Below are 18,697 nucleotides of genomic sequence, written 5' to 3' on the forward strand. Positions count from 1 at the left end.
GGAGATAGTCTTTGGCTAGTGACAGTTTTAAATGCAATTTAGTTTGGGTTTGAATTTTTGAATTGGATTCAAGTAGGAACAGAAGTCCCTTCCCTTTGCCTTTCATACCTTTTAAGATCTTCAGTAAGCACAAGCAAATATTCCACACACCCCCAAACTGTTCCAAAGAATAAAACTATGAATTCATGGTTAGTTAACCTGAACTTTCTCAAAATATTTGACTCGTACATTGTCTCACCATTACAGGTAGCTCTTACAGAAAACCTCAGCAGAGATTTCTGCTCGGGATTTGGATTGCAACCTCTGGTTGCCAGTGTTTTGGTTATCTGTTTAAATAAAGAAAGTCCTGTTCTGTTTCTTTGTCACATTAATGAAAAGTTATTTCTCTGAAAAGTGTCTGTAACTAAAAAAAAAGAAGGTAAATAAGTAAAAAACCAAATCTTCCAGCAGATGGGAGGCAGTTTGGCGGGCTGCAGAGCGAACTCCAGTTATACCTCGCCGCCAGTTCGCAGCCGTTGCTGGTAGTTGCTTGTGATGTTGTGCACAGCAGACAAGTAGGATCCTGGAAAGAGCATTAAAGTTTTCTTGGGCTCTTTTAGTGCCATTTTGTGGTGGGAGTATTTTCACTCTTACCCAGTGTGGTAACTGTGCTGATTTGTGGCATAACCAGCATTTGGGATGTGTTACATTTACAGTATATGTTACTGGGAGTGTATATACCTGTGCGTTTTGTCTTGAGTATGCTTCGTTTATTACAGGGCCTAACTGTGGATAGAGCTTTTCAGGTATCAGCTCTGTTTTCAGTTAAATTATTTTTACAGAAGAAATGCTGCACAAGGATATTTTATTTTAGAATCAGTTGAGTCTAACTGATGCTTCATAGGGTAGAAAACTTAAAAAATGCACGTTGAGTTTTCCGTCTCTCTCAGGCACGTAAATAATACATAAAAAGGAATTTGAAGTTTTGCGGTGTAGAGTTGTTGATTCAGTTTACAGCTGTTCATCTAGGTTATTTATATCTCCAAATGGGGTGTTGGAAATGGTGCATCTTCGGTGTATCCCCTGGGAGAGGTGCGTTTACAGCTGCGTGCTCGTGCCTGAGAGGTGTTTGTGTTGCTGAGTTATTCTGAGAGAATTTCTTCGTCGCTGGGTGCAGCGAGAGCTCTGGCTTATTGAACTCTGAAGGAGCATCTGACTGTAGGCAGTGCCTTGCTATGAACCATCAGCAAGCATGGAGGAGCAGGCTGAACCTGACGCTGTTGACTTCACTTCTTGCGTATTGGCTGCCGAGGCTCTGTCGGGTGAGCTGTGCCGTGGCCATAGCTGCTTCGCAACAGGGAAGTCGCAAAAAAAAAAAATCTCTTAGAGGTTGCACAGACCTGCCACAGGTATCAGAGAGCTTTCTGTGTAAAATGTAATTGGCACCAGCTGTTTTGTTAGTGGAGACTGCTTCTGTGGAGCATCTGCATGAGTTTACAGAAGAGTTTGAGGCAAAAAAAAAGTTGCAGATAAATGGAAGGGACTCTTGTGTAATAATAACTGACACTTTTGGGAAGACTTTATAGGATATTCCATGGATGGTTGTACTAAATTAGTCTCTTTTTCTTTGGAAGTCAGTTGCACAGTTTGGATTCTGAGAACAGGTTTGTCTTTGATTCTCACGTGATTTGTTGTACGTGCCGTCAGCCCCCTCATTCTAAACGAGTACAGTTTCCGTGCAAGGTGATGAATTATTTCTTTGTTTGAACAAATTTGTGTCCTTTTTGTTTCAGTCTTCAGAATGTGTATCTTAGTGGTTTTGTGGTTTGTTTGTTTTCTGAAATAACTTTAGTCCGTGATGTTAAGATCTCCAAGGGCTTAATGAAACTCTTTCAAAAGGCACTGAAATGGTTGGATTACAGTTCGTATCTTTTAGGCAAAACCATTTTTTCTTTTCTCTTACAGAACACGACTAAATTTTTGATTAAATCCTTTTTGTCTTCCCTCTGTTCAACAGAATCTGTCTATGACCTTCTCCCAAAGGAGCTGCAGTTACCACCTTCCAGAGAAACTTCTGTAGCATCCATGAGCCAAACAAGCGGTGGCGAGGCAGGTTCGCCGCCTCCAGCTGTAGTAGCTGCTGGTAAGCATTCTCATTTATTCAGTTGCTTTGTTAAGGTTTGTGACGTTCTGGCCAACATGAACAGTGCTGGCAAAGTTTTGATTGCAAAAAGAGCTTGTGGAGAAGTAACAAGAGTTCATTCTAGGAGAATTTAGGCAGTATAAATTAAACTAAACTGGGTGATCTAAATTGCCAGGTATTCTGTGCTAATGGTTGCTCTATTTCATACATATATCTTCATCAGAAATAAGTTACCTGTTTTGCTGTTCTGTTATCATGCAGCGCAGGCCTGTTAACTCCTAGAATGCACTCTGCCTTCAGAGGTAATAACCAATTTGGAACAAAGGCATGATGCTGACCGACTGTAAAACAGTGAATTCTAGCTAGAGTAGAAGAATGGAATAGGAGATGACGTTTTGGGCCATGAAGCTTTTACCAAACTGTAAGGACAAAGAAAGGTTGTGTTTTCCTTTAAGAGGCCTGAGAAAGCTTAGTATTTAAACTCCATTCACACATAGCTCTCTATTGTAATGTTTTACAAAATTCTCAGCTATATGAGAATATAATATATGTCAGGATGGCACTTTAATAAACTGATAAGTTTAAATTAGTTATCTTTCTAATTGACAGCATTTAAAAAAATGAGGCATGACCTTTTTATCTTCATCTTTATCTTACTCCCAGTCACATTTTAGACTTTAGTCTAAAGACTCTGTCTTTGACCTTCATTAAACGTAAAAAAGTGAGGATTTAAGGGCAAAGTTCTGCTTGGTGAGGTTGGCCTTAGTGCTGGTTTGCATCTAGAATTCTTGTCAGTAACTTGTATTTACTAGTAAACATCTATGCAATGAGGAAAAAGGGAGAATGATCATGCTCATGATTGATGCATCTTTCTTCATTGGATATGGGTTTTTTTTGCATAATTTGATCCCATATTTCTTACAAGGTCATGTTCTGCTTTCCTAATTGGCCTTAAATTGTTGCTTCAGAAAAATGTATATATTTAAGGTGAGGATCAGATAGCTGCATTATTCTTTTTTTCTCTCTGAACTCATATGCATTAAATGTTTGTGTGAGAATGTTTCCCAGATTTGCATGGTACAGGAATCCTGATCAGCAAGTGGGGTGACTGTAGACTTGTTAGAGAAACTTTACAGCACTGCTCACCATTCATGTTTTGCCAGACCTCTTCTGAGAACCTGTGGATTTAACTGTGCACAGAGGAAGTTCAGTCATTGAAAGAATTTGTTTTTATTTATTATATTGAGAGGATTTGATATTTTATATCACTTATTCAAAAAATTTGGGCATGTATTTCTAAAATCAAGGTACTTAATCATTGGTTTGGTTCAAAGATGTAGCAGCAACCAAGCCCTGCAGAAACATGTATCTTAAAAACAAGCCAACAAAAAAAAAAATCCCACAAACCCTGTTACACTCTAAATCCACAGACAGACATGAACTGCTAATTAATTCTGTATCTAACAGAAAAAGACTTAAAAACTTGAATGGAACTAAATGTCTGTTACCTCCAGGTATTTAGTGTCTGCTAACAGCCAGCCCAGTTGCTTTCAAAAAAACTAAGAGTGTGTTAGCTGTGTTTGGGTTAAACTGCAGCACAACTTTCTTGAATGAAAAACTTCAAAAAACAGCACTGAGATTTTTTTGTTAACCCTGAAAGGAGACTTGCTTGTCCAGTTAAGAACACAGTGTCAGAGAGCATAGTTTCACAAAGCCATTAACCTGATACTGCTGTGAAAGAGCAGCTTTTTGTGTGTGCGCTGCAGAGTGCGTTACATCAGGGACCTGCTCCAGGTGAGGGTTGTCCCAGATGGGTTCACTGCGGGCCTGCACGAATGTTTTTGGTGGTGCAAGGAAAGGAGTAGTACGGGGAGGAAGGAGCTGTCAGAAAAGGTGGGGCTAGCTTCTCAGTGGCTGTCAGCTTGTGCTGGTTTAAACTGTTTACTGGACTGTGGCTTTGGAGAGCTTCCATCAGTCTTGTGACGAGACAGTTAAGTTTCTGGGTGCCATTAAAATCGGGATCAGACGATTTAAGCACAGGCAACTACAGTTCTCCAGGTTGTTAAAAATTTCCTTCAAAAAACCGAACCAACCAAAAAAACCCAAACAGAGCAAAGACTAGCTCTGTTTTCATTGCTTGTGTCACTTTCCACTACAGGGAGGGCAAGAACAATTGAATCTTGGTCTTTATAAACATATAATTGTGATGACCAGGATAATTCAGCTGAGTGCTGTGTACACACATAAGGAGAGAGGAGTCCCAGCCCAAACCAATGTCTGTAGCTGGTCCTGTTGGAGAGGTGAGGGTGCCCAGCTCTATAGGTGTTGGGGAAGGCTCAGCCACAGCGTTTTGGCCAGTGAATATCATCAGATAGTTTTAGTGTAACATGTTAGTGTTTTTTTGTTTTGTTTTGTTTTTCCTCCTGTCCTCCACCACATCCTTGAAAGAAAATACATGCATCTTAGATAAAAGTTTACCTGCAGAACAGGTCCGTAGGCTGTATTCCAAAACCATAGAGACAGAGCAGCAAGCTGAAAAGAACCGTGCCTGCTTCTCCCTCTGGTGTTGGGAGATAATATATGTATAAATAAAATAATATATAAGATATATTATACCCCAAGGGTGACAGATGGTTGGGTATTTCTTGTAGGCCTGAGACCAGACATTTTTCTCTTTAAAGCTGGGACAAACTGCTAGGAACAGAGGAAGGAACATCAATGCCCACAACAGTTGTAGGTGGGAATACAAGGCGAGGTGAATTTACTCTTTGCAGTGGATCTCAGTGGACTGTATTACAGTCCCCCTCCCACAAAGTCCTGCTGTGTAGCGGCTGATTAGGATTCCTCCTCTAAGCCATCTTGAACTTGGCACTTCTGAACTGGTGCTGGTACCCGCAGCACGCAGCTACAGTGGAGCAGGAATGTTCTCCCGTGTTCTCAGCTGACTTCCAGAATCCCAGGAGCGCTTTCGCTTTTCACTGAGGTTAGCTGTGTGCTGCTTCTGCACCCAAATCTCTCCACTTTCTCAAGAGCAGAGGACACAAGTGTTTTGGCTGCGTTCTTGCTATAGCTGTACCGTGTTTCTAGATGAAAGGGTGTATCGCATTTTACTATTTTCTTTACTAGTTTTAGGATCGCTACAGTGTCTTTGACGAGTTGCTGCCACATTTTTACGCCCTGTCACCCTGCCTCTTGTAGTAATGAGAAGTCTGGCTGGGCTGGGCTCTGATTTCTTAACACCAAAATATGAGGAAAATCAGCCTGGGCTTTGTGCATGTCTACATGCTTATATAGGAAAATATAAATATGTATTTCTACTTTTATATTTTAAAAGACCATGATTGACTATTCATTTACATATATCAAGTCCTTAATAGCCAGCTGGAGGCACATTTTTCGAGGAGCTGACACTGCACAGACGGTAGGGTGAGGAGGAAAATAACTTTGGCAACCTAGTGTTCCTCTGCCTGAAATCTTTCCCTTGATTTGTGTAAGTCTGTCTCTCTCTCTCTTACTTCCCCCCCCCCCCCCCCGTATTTTTGTCTGCTCTTGCTCTAAAACTTCACTTTTTTGGGAAATGATAGTTCAGTCTCCATAGCATCATAGGTAATCTTTTCGTCTTGTTTTTAAAAGGAAGGGCTAATTTGAAATGCTGCTAGCACACTGTAGAAGTCGGGTGCAGATACGGTGACTCTCGATAATGAGAGGATTACGTCACAGGAATGATCCGAAGTGATGAGAGCTTTTTACTACTCCTGCAATAATGAACACAGTTTGTTTCCTGCTTCCCAAAACAGAGTAAGGTAGTGTCTGGCTGAAACTCAGTTTACTTGAGGCTTTTCTGTCAGTTGCTTTGCTGCAGGGTTCTGTTCGATATAAATCCCATTATAGGTGGGAAATACATATGGCTGCAGTTAACTTCTCTGGTTTTTTTGGAGGAGCAGGATGGGCTGTTTTTAGCAGCGATGACCTTGCAGGGGCAGACTTCTAGTTCTTCCATTTGGAAATTTGTTTTGTGATCTACAGAACAGTTTTAAGAGTATTAAAATGGAATGTTGCTGATTGGATTTTCATTAATTTGTTAATAAATGTGTATCTCATTCATTAATCCAGATAAGAGGTATTACCCACTCTCTGACTATCAAACAGGCAAGTATAATTTAATAGAACTCTAGGGTGTTGAGCTGTGATGTTCACAACCTAAGCTGCTGTCTCAAGCTTCTAATTCTGTTACTCTTTGGGAAGGTGGAAGGGAGGAAAAGGATCTGGTTTTGCCGCTAGAAACTGTTCTCTGTTTGAATTACAAGTGTCTTTGTTCAGGGGACAGGAAAAGGAGGATTTTGCCTGGTGCGGTACCATAAACACATTAAATATGAATCATCTTCTAGACTCTTGAAATGCATGCGGGTGTCATGCTGAGAAACGTCATTGTGAGCTCTGCCTGGAGACTTCTTGTATGAAATAAATGTGCCTGAAGCTTTAATAATGCCTTCTACACAATATTTTTGAGCTCCAATTGCAAGGAGGAGTGCTTGATTCTCTTCAGTTGGTTCTTAAAGCTTGAACAATTTTTTTGATATTAAGACACATTGAACAAGTCCTTCAAATGCTCAAAATTCACACTGCTAATTTAAGTCCTTTCTCAAAAATGTCTTACTAGTTGGTAGGTCAACACCTTATTCTTGTCTTTTGGAGACAATTCAGGAGTCATTTTGACCATGTACTTTAAACAAATGATAAAAATGCAACACTTATCTCCAGTAACAGAAATGCCCAAACCTTCTGAACCATGAAGGAAACTGTTACAGACACTTGCTTCTCTGCTTGTTGTCTGTTTGTTCTTTCTGTAGCAGATCTTGGCATGAACTTCTTCAGCTTCTTGATGATTTCTTAAGCTGCTCTCCATTCTTCCGCAGAGGCCAATATGTATCTTTCCATATTTTTTTGTATAGCTCCCCAGGACAGTATTTCCTGCATTGTTTCCATTCGGAGAGTTTCCATTTCTTATCTCAAATAGAATTTTTCACAGAAAGCGTGGTGTTCTTCCTGTAACAAAAGGGGAACAGATTTTATGCCACTGAAATGCATTTACTGATGTCTTTTTACATTCTTCATACTTGGGTACAATTAATCTGTGATGTATTGAATTCTTCTGGCTCCCAAACATCTGTGATTGTATCCTGGGAAAATATTTGGTAAACGATGAAGCTTTCCCTTTTTGTGGTCATGTCAATTTTTATGCTGCTTTTTAATTAAAAGGACAAACTACTCGTCCCAAACAGGCATAATTGGCTTTTTTGATCAGAGTTGTTATTGAAATGCTTGCCATAAGCATTTTTGGTCATTTTAATTATGAAAATAAGGCTTTGTTTCCTAATTGCTACCGCATAGAAATGGATAAAAATACTTGCATCATCAGTGGGGTGGAGGCCAGGTGCTAAGGGTATGGGTCATGTTTCCCACTGCCAAGGTAAGGCTTTTTCATCATTCTCAAGCTAAAGATTCTAATGAAGCTTTAAAATGGAGATGTGGGGTTTTTCTGGTGTTTTTTGAGTAGCTAGAGTCAGGCTTCTTAATTTTTTATTTTTAATGAAAATATTTTGTCAATTTATCACCCTTCCTGGTGTCTATTAGTCAGTTTTTCCTGTTGATACAGAAATAATTACCAGAGATTTCAAAGAGGCTATCAGGGCTGCTACTAATTCTGTTATCCTGGGCTTATAATTACATGTTGTAAACAAATTATCAGAAAAAAGATTATTCTTTGTAGTTGGTCTCCAATGCCTGTAAAAACTTTCATTTCTTTGTAGCCTTTTCCCTTCCTCTTCCCACCGCCCTCCCAGTTGGAAATGCCTTCCTGTAATTTCCTAGGAGGATGTCTTCCAGGGATTTCTGTATGCTTGCTTCAGTCATGTATCAAATACATCTTCCTTACAGAATTAATTTAAACCAGATCCTAATGCTCTTTAAAAACGCATCTTCCCAGTGCTGTACAGCGCCCTGGCCGCTCCGGCTTGTTAGCTGTAACACATGTGAACAATTTAAGTACTACTCCTGGCCATAGCATGTGCCCAAAAGAGCTGTGGTGGAGCTCATTGCATTGGTCTGGGAGAGGCTGGGCTGGGATTAGGTACGGCTTTGGGGTGGCAGAGAGGTTCCTTCATCGTTCTGAACGGCCTGCTGGGGAATGCAAAAGAAGTTTTCTCTTACTGCTTCCATTTTATGGCAATTTCTAAGACGACGTCTTCTCTGCAAATTCAGTTAAAACATTGGAGTTGTATGGGTTTATATGTGCGTTGAGTACATACCCGTTCCGTGCTTCCTTACAACTATCTATAAAGGGTTATATTGATGCACTCTAGTTATTGTCGTCTTTTTTTAAATTTAGTTTATTTTCAGTCTTCCTGAATCTCATGTAGTCAGTAAACCCAATTTTCCAGAACTGCTCAATCAAACACAAGCTGTTTTATCATTCTGAGAGGTTTTTTATGGCAAATTCTTGCATTAAGTGGCTCCTATTCTTACATAAAAACCGCCTCAGAATTACTTTGTGGCAAGAGAATCCTCTGTTCCTTAATGAATAGCAAAAAACCAAGCCTGTGAAGGGCAGAAAGAGAACGATCTGGTACTATTATTTGGGCATCTCCTTGCAGTAGCAGCATCGAAGACTTCTTGAAGGACAAGAGAAGTTCTTAATTTCTTAGGTAAAAACCAACCACGTGTCTAAAGAACAAAAGAGTCTGTTTCTTAAATGGAAGAGTTCTTTGTCAGGTCCATCAATCCTGACGTCTTCGTGCAGTCACTCTTTTAGGGGAGGGAGCTGAGGAGGTGACAGGTAGAGCTTGAAGAGAGCAGCTGAGGGTCCCAGAGTTCTGACTTGCCTGGGTGCAGCCGGTTGTTGCTCCGAGTGGGGAAGGATCTAAGATACATGGAATTGGTCTGTGTGAGCCACTAACAACAGTTCTTAGATACCTAAACTTGAGTGTTAATTTAATAATGGATGTCATTTATAACAAAACCAGATTGATTTGATGTATTTACCCAAAGTATAATGCACTGCTTGGGTCAGCATGTGAATGTAAGGGGAATTTACACTGTTGGGCTTAATGTAAATTAAATTAACCTACCTATCTTGAATCTGAGTGTTTTTAATAACTGGTGAATTGGATTGCTTTATTATATTTGCTGGGATGCTAGTTTTTTTCTCTATTAATACACTTAACTTGCATTCTAGCTTCGCCATTCAGAGACAGGCATCGAGTGGTGGGTTGTGTGACAGTGTCTGTCAATAGTGAAGACAAATAGTGCCAGAGACACTTAACCCATCCAATCTCACCCAGGGTATAGGTCGGTCTTGTTTTCAGACTTCTTCATAAGTCTCTTTTCTTTCTTTCTTTTTTGTTTGTTTTATTTCTAAATAGTGGATTGATACTGATTTGAAACTAAACTTTTTGGAAAAGTTTTTGACATTACATCAGTAATACAAGAAGAAGAAAAGTAGAAACCCAAGTTTGGCATGTGAGGTGTTGAAAGCAGGTTTGCAGCCACTTTGTAAGTTCTAGTTTTTACCTTTAAAACCTTTGGCAACACAAGGGTTGATGGTGGAAATTTTGCACGTAGTATCCTTCTTGTTTTGTTCTGAAATTGTTCTTTTGTGTCCAGTGATTCCAATAAACCAATCAACATAAAAAAGTCTTACCAAGAACATGACATGTTAGATAAATTCAGAAATTTAATAAACGGGTACGCTTCGTATATTAAGCTTATTCACCACCTAAACCTCACCCTGTGTGGTGAGTTTTCACTTTTGACACTTAATTGTTTTCTGAACACAGCGTAGGGGATCCCCTGGGATACAGGCTAGGTTCTGAGGAAAAGGCGAGTTCATGAATGGCTTTTTCCTAGTCCTGGCTGTTCATGCACAGGTGGCTGAAAAACTTGTAAACCCCAAAATATCTCCGCTTTATTTGCGTTCGCAATCTTAAGCTTTCCAGCCTGGGAAAAGACTTGCTTTGCACTGCAGCTGCAATAAAAAAAAAAAAAAGCCATCAGGACGCTATTTGTTTCTTGTCGAGAACTTGGTAATCCTTGTTGTATTTAAGGATCTCTTTGGAAAGAATGAACAAGGATTTCAGGACTGGCTCCACGTAAGTGTTATCTAAAGACAAGGCTCCCTCAATGACAAGTAGTGATTCCCCCCCCCCCCTTCTCCTGCTGTTCAGACCTTTTTTTGGAGGCTGAATGCCTTGTTTGACTTCACAAGATAATAGGATATAGAAATATGTCATTGCCTTAGTTGCTGACTCAGGAGGTAATACATTTGCTTTGTACAATGCTTTATGTTTTGAAAAGAAAGACTGCACTGATTTGCTCGTGGGGCTGTTCTTTGCTCTGTGCTCCCTTAGTCTCTGATAGTGTACTAGCCTGTGATTTTTAGCAGCACGCATTTGTGCCCTGTGCGTGTTGTGCCCCCTCTTCCACTGCCTGCTTTTTGGCTGTTTCTCAGAAAGACCCTGAATTATTCAGTCTCTTGGTTGTGAATGTAATTCTGTTCATGGCCTGAAAGTGAGGTAAATGTCTGGGAGCGGTAGCCACCTTTTTAGATATTCTGGGATGCAAATGCACAAATGACTGGTATCGTGAACAACTGGAATTTGTTTGAAATTTACCCTTCCTAGGGGCAGTGCAGAGTGGTTGCTTGGCTTGATTTGCATTCTGAACTCCAGCACTAGCCCCTTAGAAAATAACCAAGAACTAACAAACTATCTTCAATTTACACATTACAGAATTGCTTGTTATTGATGTGTAAATTACGATGTCCAAAACAGAACCAGGGCTTCCTTAGGCAGAGCTGTTTGATATTGTTCTGCCTCTCTTAGAGGAAAAAAAGCTGTAGGACAGGCAACAAATTCTGAATTACTTATTTCTACTACCTTACATGTTACAGTGATGGCAATGAATAGATTCAGGAGGCTTAGTTTCAACAGTGATCAAAGTTGCTCTAATGTGGAAGTAGTTTTCTTTTCTCTCTTTTTCTTTATTAAGAAAAAGGAAAAAAAACACCTTGTGATGCTGGTGCATGTTTCATTTCTAATACTGTGGCAGCATACTTGCCATAACATGCACTTGGCTTCTACCCAGTGTTGTTGCTCTGAAAGCAATTTTTATTTTGAGGCTTTGTTAAAATATATTCAGTTTTATACTTCAAAATGTACATAGTCATTTAAACTATGTATTTGTCATTGCAAGCACTGTTAAATGAAAAAGCCACTTGTAACAATTCCCATTAACATGTGTCTAAAGAAAATAAACTCAAATAAAAGAAAGGCTTAAACTGGGAAAGGCCTGTGTGTGTTCCCACTCCTAACCTGGCAGACGGGGGACCAGGCACAGCCCTCACGCGGAGCGTCCGCTGGGTGCAGTTGGGTTGTGACCTGCAGGTTGGGGAAGACTTTGTTCCTCAAAACCAGGATGCGCAAAATGCTCCCACCTTTTAAAGCCATGCCGGTCAGGTTTGAATTACCGAAAACTTTAGAGTAAATGTGTTTTGGTTGGTTCCTGCTCCCCACCTGCAAATGCAGCATATTCAACCAAGAGATCTCCTTTAGGTATCAATACACATGTGTTGTCACTGACTTTAGAATAAATTGATACAACAAAGTGGGAGCCATGTAAAACATGTAGTGGTTTATTCATTATAACTTTGTGAATTCATATTTGGTTGATCCCATTTATTTATTTATTCAAAGGGAGATGAATTGGCCAATGGCCTGCAGACTCTGTGAGAAAAGAAATTTTACTACGTTTCTTAGTATTTCCATAACTTAAAATGTTACTAAAGGAATTACACACATTTAAAATCTATCTTGGGGGATAAATTAGTATTTGATTGTTCTCATAGAGCCAGCTTATTTCATTGGCTGTAATATTCATCATACTGAAATATCTTTTATTATTATAGTAGAGAAGACACTGGCCTGTACATGCCTTAAAACACTTGCATGTTTATGGGGGGTAATGGCATTCATTTCAGAACAGAGGAGGCTAAAGAAAGAGGGTTTCTTGCCATTGCCATTTAGCGTGATATTGTTTTGATGATCTAATATTATTGTCCCACTGGGGTGTGTCTGATAAATGGCAGAGAGTATAACCAGTTTATAAGGGACAGTATTTCTTTCCTTTGTAAGCATATAAAGGAAAACCATATACACACGTTCATACACATACATGCTTTTTGACTTCTAAGAAGGAAAAAACACGGAGGAGACGTTGTTTTGGATAGCAATAATGATAGCAGCTTCAATACTGCAAAATGCTGCACCCTCAAATAATGATAGCATTACCAGCTCTTTTAGCTTTGTACTGAAAAGTATTTTTAGTGATGTATTTATTTTTTTTCCCCCAGGAAAGTGAGGGAAAAGCACGGTTGTTGCCTTTCTGGACAGGGTATGCCTTGAACCGTTTTGATATGCAGGGGGTGGTCACTCTTTGGCAGACCTGTGTATGGATTGTCACTTCAAGTTTTTCTCACAGGTCTTTTAAAAGACCTTCCTAAAACATTCCCAGTGTCTGCTGCAAAAAGATAAATCTTTGTTATTAACCTGTTGGAGGGAAAGTCTTCCAGTTCTAGAGCCCTGCTACCTGGTTCAATGTACAGCATTATTTATTTGTCAAAGTCTCTGTCATGGCCAGGCAAACACGAGGCGTGCGCACGTTGTGTTGTAGTGTCCGTGATACTCGGCTTCATCTGTTAAAAGGAGGATGGATTTTAAATGGGGGAAGTATTGCTGTTCAGCAGCCCAGTTCTGCAGCGTTACCGCTGTGGGCTCCATGTATTCCGTTTGCAAACACTTGCATGCAGCATACTTTTTTCCTGTCTGAGTGTATAAACGATGAATGGAAACTAATTTATTTTAACAAAACAAAGTAAACATCCTAAATAGCAATGATCTTTCTCAACTCAAAGTGGCTGCAAATCAGCTCCTAAATATTGTCACTGAAATTGATATCTAGATTTAATAGTTCTTGCCAATCCTATAAATGTTTTTGAAAAAAGCATTGCATTAATGCATGATATAGAAAGGATAAATTTGCCTTTAAATTGGAATGCAGTTCAAAGTGACTGAATTCTCCAATTTCAGCCACTGTATTTGCCAAAGAACAAACTGGAAAATGGAACTGGTATCATTCATCGACTCTTGGTTCACTGGGAGGTTCGGAGAAGGGACTTCCCGTGAAGATAAAAGCAGAAGAGTTTATTGATAAACTGTAATGACAACTAAATTTTACAAAATAAAGTAGCGTAGGTTTACTTTTAAATTCATTTAGCACAGAAAAGCTGTAAGAAACAATAACAGTTTAATAATTCTGTGTCGTCAGTCATTGATACCACCTGGTAAGCACAAGTAGGCTGATTTTCAGGGAGGTTTGCCACGTTTTGCTGTTAGTTAAATACATGTATATCATGGCTGAACATACTTTATTCTGTTACTTTTAAATAGCTTAAACTGGGTAGAATAGTTCAACTATCTCTAAACCTTGTAGCCTTGAGAGATTACTATAATCTAGATTTTAAACAAAATCGCCAATGACAAAAAGGAAGATGTCGTGTTCCCCTGCATAGGTGTTACCTCTGTGACACCAGTAACTGGCTGAACAAATGTACTGTATAATTATGTATATATATTCTATGTACAATTTGTTTCTAAAATTAGATTATTTCTGCGGTTCTGGTTTAGTGTGTAAGGTGTGGTCAGCAGTGCAGAAATACAGAAAATAGCATCTCCCTCCCTAGGAAGTTTAAATCTGAATATAAAATCCCGTAAGTTATTCCTCACTGAGCTACAGCTGATTTAAATAAATAAATACCTACGTTTGTCTGCACTGTGTCCTCTCAAACGTTTTGGCCTACGTTTTCAGCTGACTTGTCCCTTACAAGTCTTCAGTGGAAATGATTATGATGTTCTCCAGAAGTCTTCAGGGCTTTTTTTTTTTTTAATCATTTAGCTGTCCTTTCATGTTTCTAAAACGGATTGATCTGCGTGACCTCTGGAGAAGTCACAATCACATTGTTTAAAAAATCCCACTTAATGTGCATTTCTCAGAGGTCTGTCCCAAACTGCCTCCGTACACCTGAGGGACTCGGCTAATAAAGTCTGAGAACTATCAGTCTTGGTGACTGAAAGAGTCAAACTGCAGAAATCTTATGTCGTCTTGTGTCAGTATATCACCAATACAGATATTTCACCCCTGTTTTGACCGTTCAAAATAAACAGCTATGTCATAGTGACTGATACCAGTTCCATTTTGCCTACCAACTCAGTTGATTTTATATTTTATTTCTCATTTATGATGGAATAATCAGCAGCTCTTTCTCATTTATTTTCTCATATTTTTATTCCAGGATTTGCCTCTGAAGCAGGGAGTGTCTGCATTAAAAATGACCTGTAGTTCTCTGCTTCATAGGTTAGAAACTTATTTTAATATTTTGTGGCTAAGCACAGTCCCGTCTTCTTCAAAAATAAAAAATTCCAACGATAAATGGTTTAATTGGCATTGAATGTGGATTATAAGCATTTTGCATTGGGGCTTCTATTATTTTAGATGAAATGGCTTCTACACAAATAACAAGTCCAGCTGAGGCAATGAAAGCTCTGTTTACTTGCAGCCATTTTCATGAATTAACTTTAAGTTTTAAAAAAGTTGATTACAGTGGATCATACTAAGTCTTATTTGGACATTTCCAAAGTACTATACTGGCTAGGCTGTATTGCTTCAAGCATTTACATTCTAAAACTTACCAAATTCCAAATATTTGTTGGGGGAAAGAAATCGGTTCATAAATCGCTTTATTTCAATGGGACTGCTATAGCCAGCACACGCCGAACCATGTATCTTGTATTTACTTCTGAATTATACACCGCAGATGCTTCTTCAGCTCCTTCCTCTTCCTCCATGGGCGGTGCTTGCAGCTCCTTTACCACCTCTTCCAGTCCTACCATTTACTCTACCTCAGTCACCGACAGCAAGGCTATGCAAGTGGAGAGCTGCTCCTCAGCCGTGGGGGTAAGTACCAGAGGGGTAAGTGAAAAGCAGTTAACCAGTAACACAGCCCAGCAGCAGCAGTCAACGCCGAAGAGACACACAGTCCTGTACATCTCGCCACCACCTGAGGACTTGCTGGACAACAGTCGGATGTCCTGCCAGGATGAGGGGTGTGGATTGGAGTCAGAACAGAGCTGCAGTATGTGGATGGAGGATTCACCCTCCAACTTCAGTAACATGAGTACCAGTTCCTACAATGATAACACTGAGGTGCCACGTAAATCACGCAAACGAAATCCAAAGCAGAGGCCAGGGATCAAACGTCGAGATTGTGAAGAGTCCAACATGGATATATTTGATGCCGACAGTGCCAAAGCGCCTCACTATGTCCTTTCTCAGCTCAGCACGGACAGCAAAGGCAACTCAAAAGCAGGAAATGGGTTGGTATCTGCTTTTTTTTTTTTTAAAAAAAGTTCTATCGCCATATGTAAAACCAAACTAATAAAACTTCCCCCACCCCCATCAAGTGTTCTACTCAGGTTCTCACATAAATCCCTTCCCTCCTCTGCTGTTCCCTTTTGCGTCCTAGGCCATAAGTCCTCGTTAGACTTACTAATGTTTATTTAGAAGATAAAGCTGAGCTTCCCTGCAACAATTGGACGCAGCACTGATGAGCTCATCTGTATTCTCCTTTAAGTGAAACTGCTAAAAGATTGCACAATTCCAGTTATACAGTGGCAATGAAAATGTTACTGTATTTACAAGGAAAGGCAGAAGTGGACTGGACGCACCCTAAATCTTAATGGTTTTTTGCAGGCTTTTATGTGAGGATTTCAGTCCGTGCACTTTACCTGCTTCTGTTTGTCTCTTTCTCTATTTATCAGATAGAGAGAGTGATGGGAGTAGAAGTGAAGGCCTTGCTAAGATCTCTCATTTAATTTAACACATCCTTTACTTTTTTTATAAAAATGTTAAGATGATATGGTGACCAAAATTTTGTTTTTTCTTGTGAATTCACTGCTGTATTTGATTTTTTCAGAAATAAACCTCTAATCCTGTTTCTCTCTGTGCTTCTGGGTTGTGTGCATGCGTGTGTCTGTACGTGGGCACGCCTGGGTGGTGGTCTCTCATCTCTCCCACTTCACACTGTTCACTAAATGCATTTCAGTAGTTGCGTAAAGAGGAAAAAGTCCATCAGTTTACAATACTGTGTTGATACCTTTTCTTTTTAAATTTAATTTTCTTTTACTTCTTAACTTGTGGCTTCTTTAGTACTTCTAAGGTGGATGGTCAAGTGGATAGATTTGGCTTTTTTATTTTGAGTGGGTTTTTGGGGGTGGGGTGTGTATTTTCATTTCTGTTTTTACTTTTCTGTATGTGCTCGCAGTACGTTCTAATGTTCATCACAGTAACGGTGAATATTAAAATACGACTGATGAGAAAGATTATGAACTTGTCGTATTCCAAAGGGAAAGAGCCTGGAGTCTGTATTCCCAGGGTCAGTGCAGTTCCATACTTAAAATTTCACTGTGAGAAAGTGATTCTGAGAAACTCTCCAGAGTGTGCTGCCTCGTACCGCGCCGGGAAGAGCCGGCTGGTTGGTACCAGGAGCGCCGGCTCCTGCCTCCTCGGACCTGTGGGTCTTCTGGCCTCCCCTTACCACAACTGCGCTAAGGTTGACTGCAGTTCCCCGGCATCTCTCGTTTTCACCAGCAGAAATTGATAATAAAGTAAACCATTAGTACATGGTAGACCAGAAGAAGCAAATTGGCATATGTAAAGCAGCTGCTTGGAACTAGGAACCTGCCCCCACCGAGTGCAAAGGAGGTCAGGCTCTCCCTTACAAAGGGAAGAAACTTTATCGAAAGGCACGATCTGTGTGGCTGTAAATGTGATCTCTGGACAGAAAGGGGAGATTTAGTAAACTCTGGAACGATATGTATGCTCTTGATCTAAAACATCACAACACTCTATCGTTGCCTAAAACATCGGGGGCTCACCAGTGAACATTCATCCGTACTGTCAGCAATGCTCTGGACCCAGGGGCAGATAAGCATAATTTTCTTCCTAATGTGTCATATACAGGCTAGATCCAACTGCAGCAAAGCTCTTGCGTAACAGAATTGGCCTTTTAAATAAAGGCTCAGGGATAAGAAATGGCCACAATATTAGAAAACTTAATTTTGCAGTTGGAGCGTGGAGATTTAGCATTCCAAATCTAGGTCACAGTAGTGACTCTTTTTTAACTGTCCAGCCTGATGGAGTTCAGCCAGGGGAGTTCATTTACTTTTGGCTTTAGGAAAAGAGCAAGGAAAGCGCCCTTGCTAATGTGTGAAGTGGAAATAGCGTCTGCCTCAAAAGAGACTTCTGGTCAGTTGTCCTTAAAAGCTAGGAAGAAAAAGAATATATTCCCGGGGAAACTGTTGGAATTTGTGAAAGCCTTTTTGAAGCGGATGAATTGATGGTGATGTGGGGCAACGTCTCCCATCTCCAACATGCTTGGTCCCACTTTTGCTTTCAGGTCTTCACTGGGAGCAGCCCTGGTGCCAGTGCAGGACCGGGCAAACCTGAACTAATGAAATCTCTTTTAATAGAATCATGGGGTTTGCTGCTTACGTTGCGTGTTTTAGAAAGGAAGTGCTAGCTTTGAGGAGTCGTTGTCTGGTAACAATTAAGCTAATAAATAAACGTGCGTGTATGAAATATTTTACTATTTGTATGTGCATGGATATTAGTATTATAAATAAACTAAGTTAAAAGGATCTGTAAATGATATATCCTTGTAATTTTTAGAAGGAAGACCACTGAGGAGTTCTGGTGAAGGCTTTATGATTGCTTTCAGTGATTACTTTAGGTTTGTTGAGGGAAAAATTTCAAACTAATTGTTAGGCAGCATCTGTTTGCATAAATATGACAATGTATAAAATATTAGTATGTTGGCAATTAAGGTAACTTGGGTTTTAAGAGTAACATAATGTCAGGAAGAGATAGAGTTGTGTTGGAGGGGCCAAAGTGTTAACGTTGCACAGCTAAAACTTTGCATTTTGAGTGTTAAAAGTTAATTTCATTTTAATGGCTGCCTCTGTGACACTTCCCTTCAAAATTCAACATCATCTCAGTCTCCTGTTATTAATTTTGGGGGCTGGAAAGCATGACCAGGCCAGACTGTGTAATCCATGGATGTCTTTACGTGGAGCGTTGGCCCGTGACGTTACAGAGCCCAGCCTGCCGAGCGGAGGTGCGGAAAGCAGGCGCCCCAGGCACAGCCTTCTGAGTTGCGCGGTGGTGGTCGCAGTAGCTGAGGATGCTCGGCGTTCCTGCCCGCCTTCCCTGTGGGAAGCTACGAGTTTGTAGCTCTGCTCGAAAATTCTGAGTAAAAGAGAAGGCTTTCATTGAAAGTCCCTTGGAGTAATGTCCAGGCAGGAAGAACAGAAAAGTGATTATCTAACACGCTTGAATTTGGCTAGGGGTTTTGCTTAACTTGTGCAGAAGCGAAGAGCATAGTGGTGTGAATTACAGTCTTAATTCATC

The 18,697-nt window shown here is 40.1% G+C and overlaps 1 protein-coding gene across 7 annotated transcripts in view; it reads left to right on the plus strand.

The window, feature by feature from the left end:
• Positions 1–18,697, plus strand: part of NFAT5 (nuclear factor of activated T cells 5) — a 72,646-nt gene that overhangs the window by 23,342 nt on the left and 30,607 nt on the right. For 2 of the 7 annotated variants that reach the window (XM_064459848.1, XM_064459850.1), the window contains exons 2-3: positions 1,997–2,122; positions 15,048–15,606. In XM_064459848.1, the coding sequence (XP_064315918.1) occupies positions 1,997–2,122; positions 15,048–15,606 (685 nt within the window). Of the gene's footprint in view, positions 1–1,990; positions 2,123–9,356; positions 9,470–14,525; positions 14,588–15,047; positions 15,607–18,697 lie in introns of those variants that run through there. The other 5 variants (XM_064459852.1, XM_064459854.1, XM_064459851.1 and 2 more) reach the window with 5 other exon arrangements.

This window comes from Phalacrocorax carbo, chromosome 8 (assembly GCF_963921805.1).
Source record: "Phalacrocorax carbo chromosome 8, bPhaCar2.1, whole genome shotgun sequence".
In the NCBI taxonomy this organism is placed as follows: Eukaryota; Metazoa; Chordata; class Aves; order Suliformes; family Phalacrocoracidae; genus Phalacrocorax; species Phalacrocorax carbo.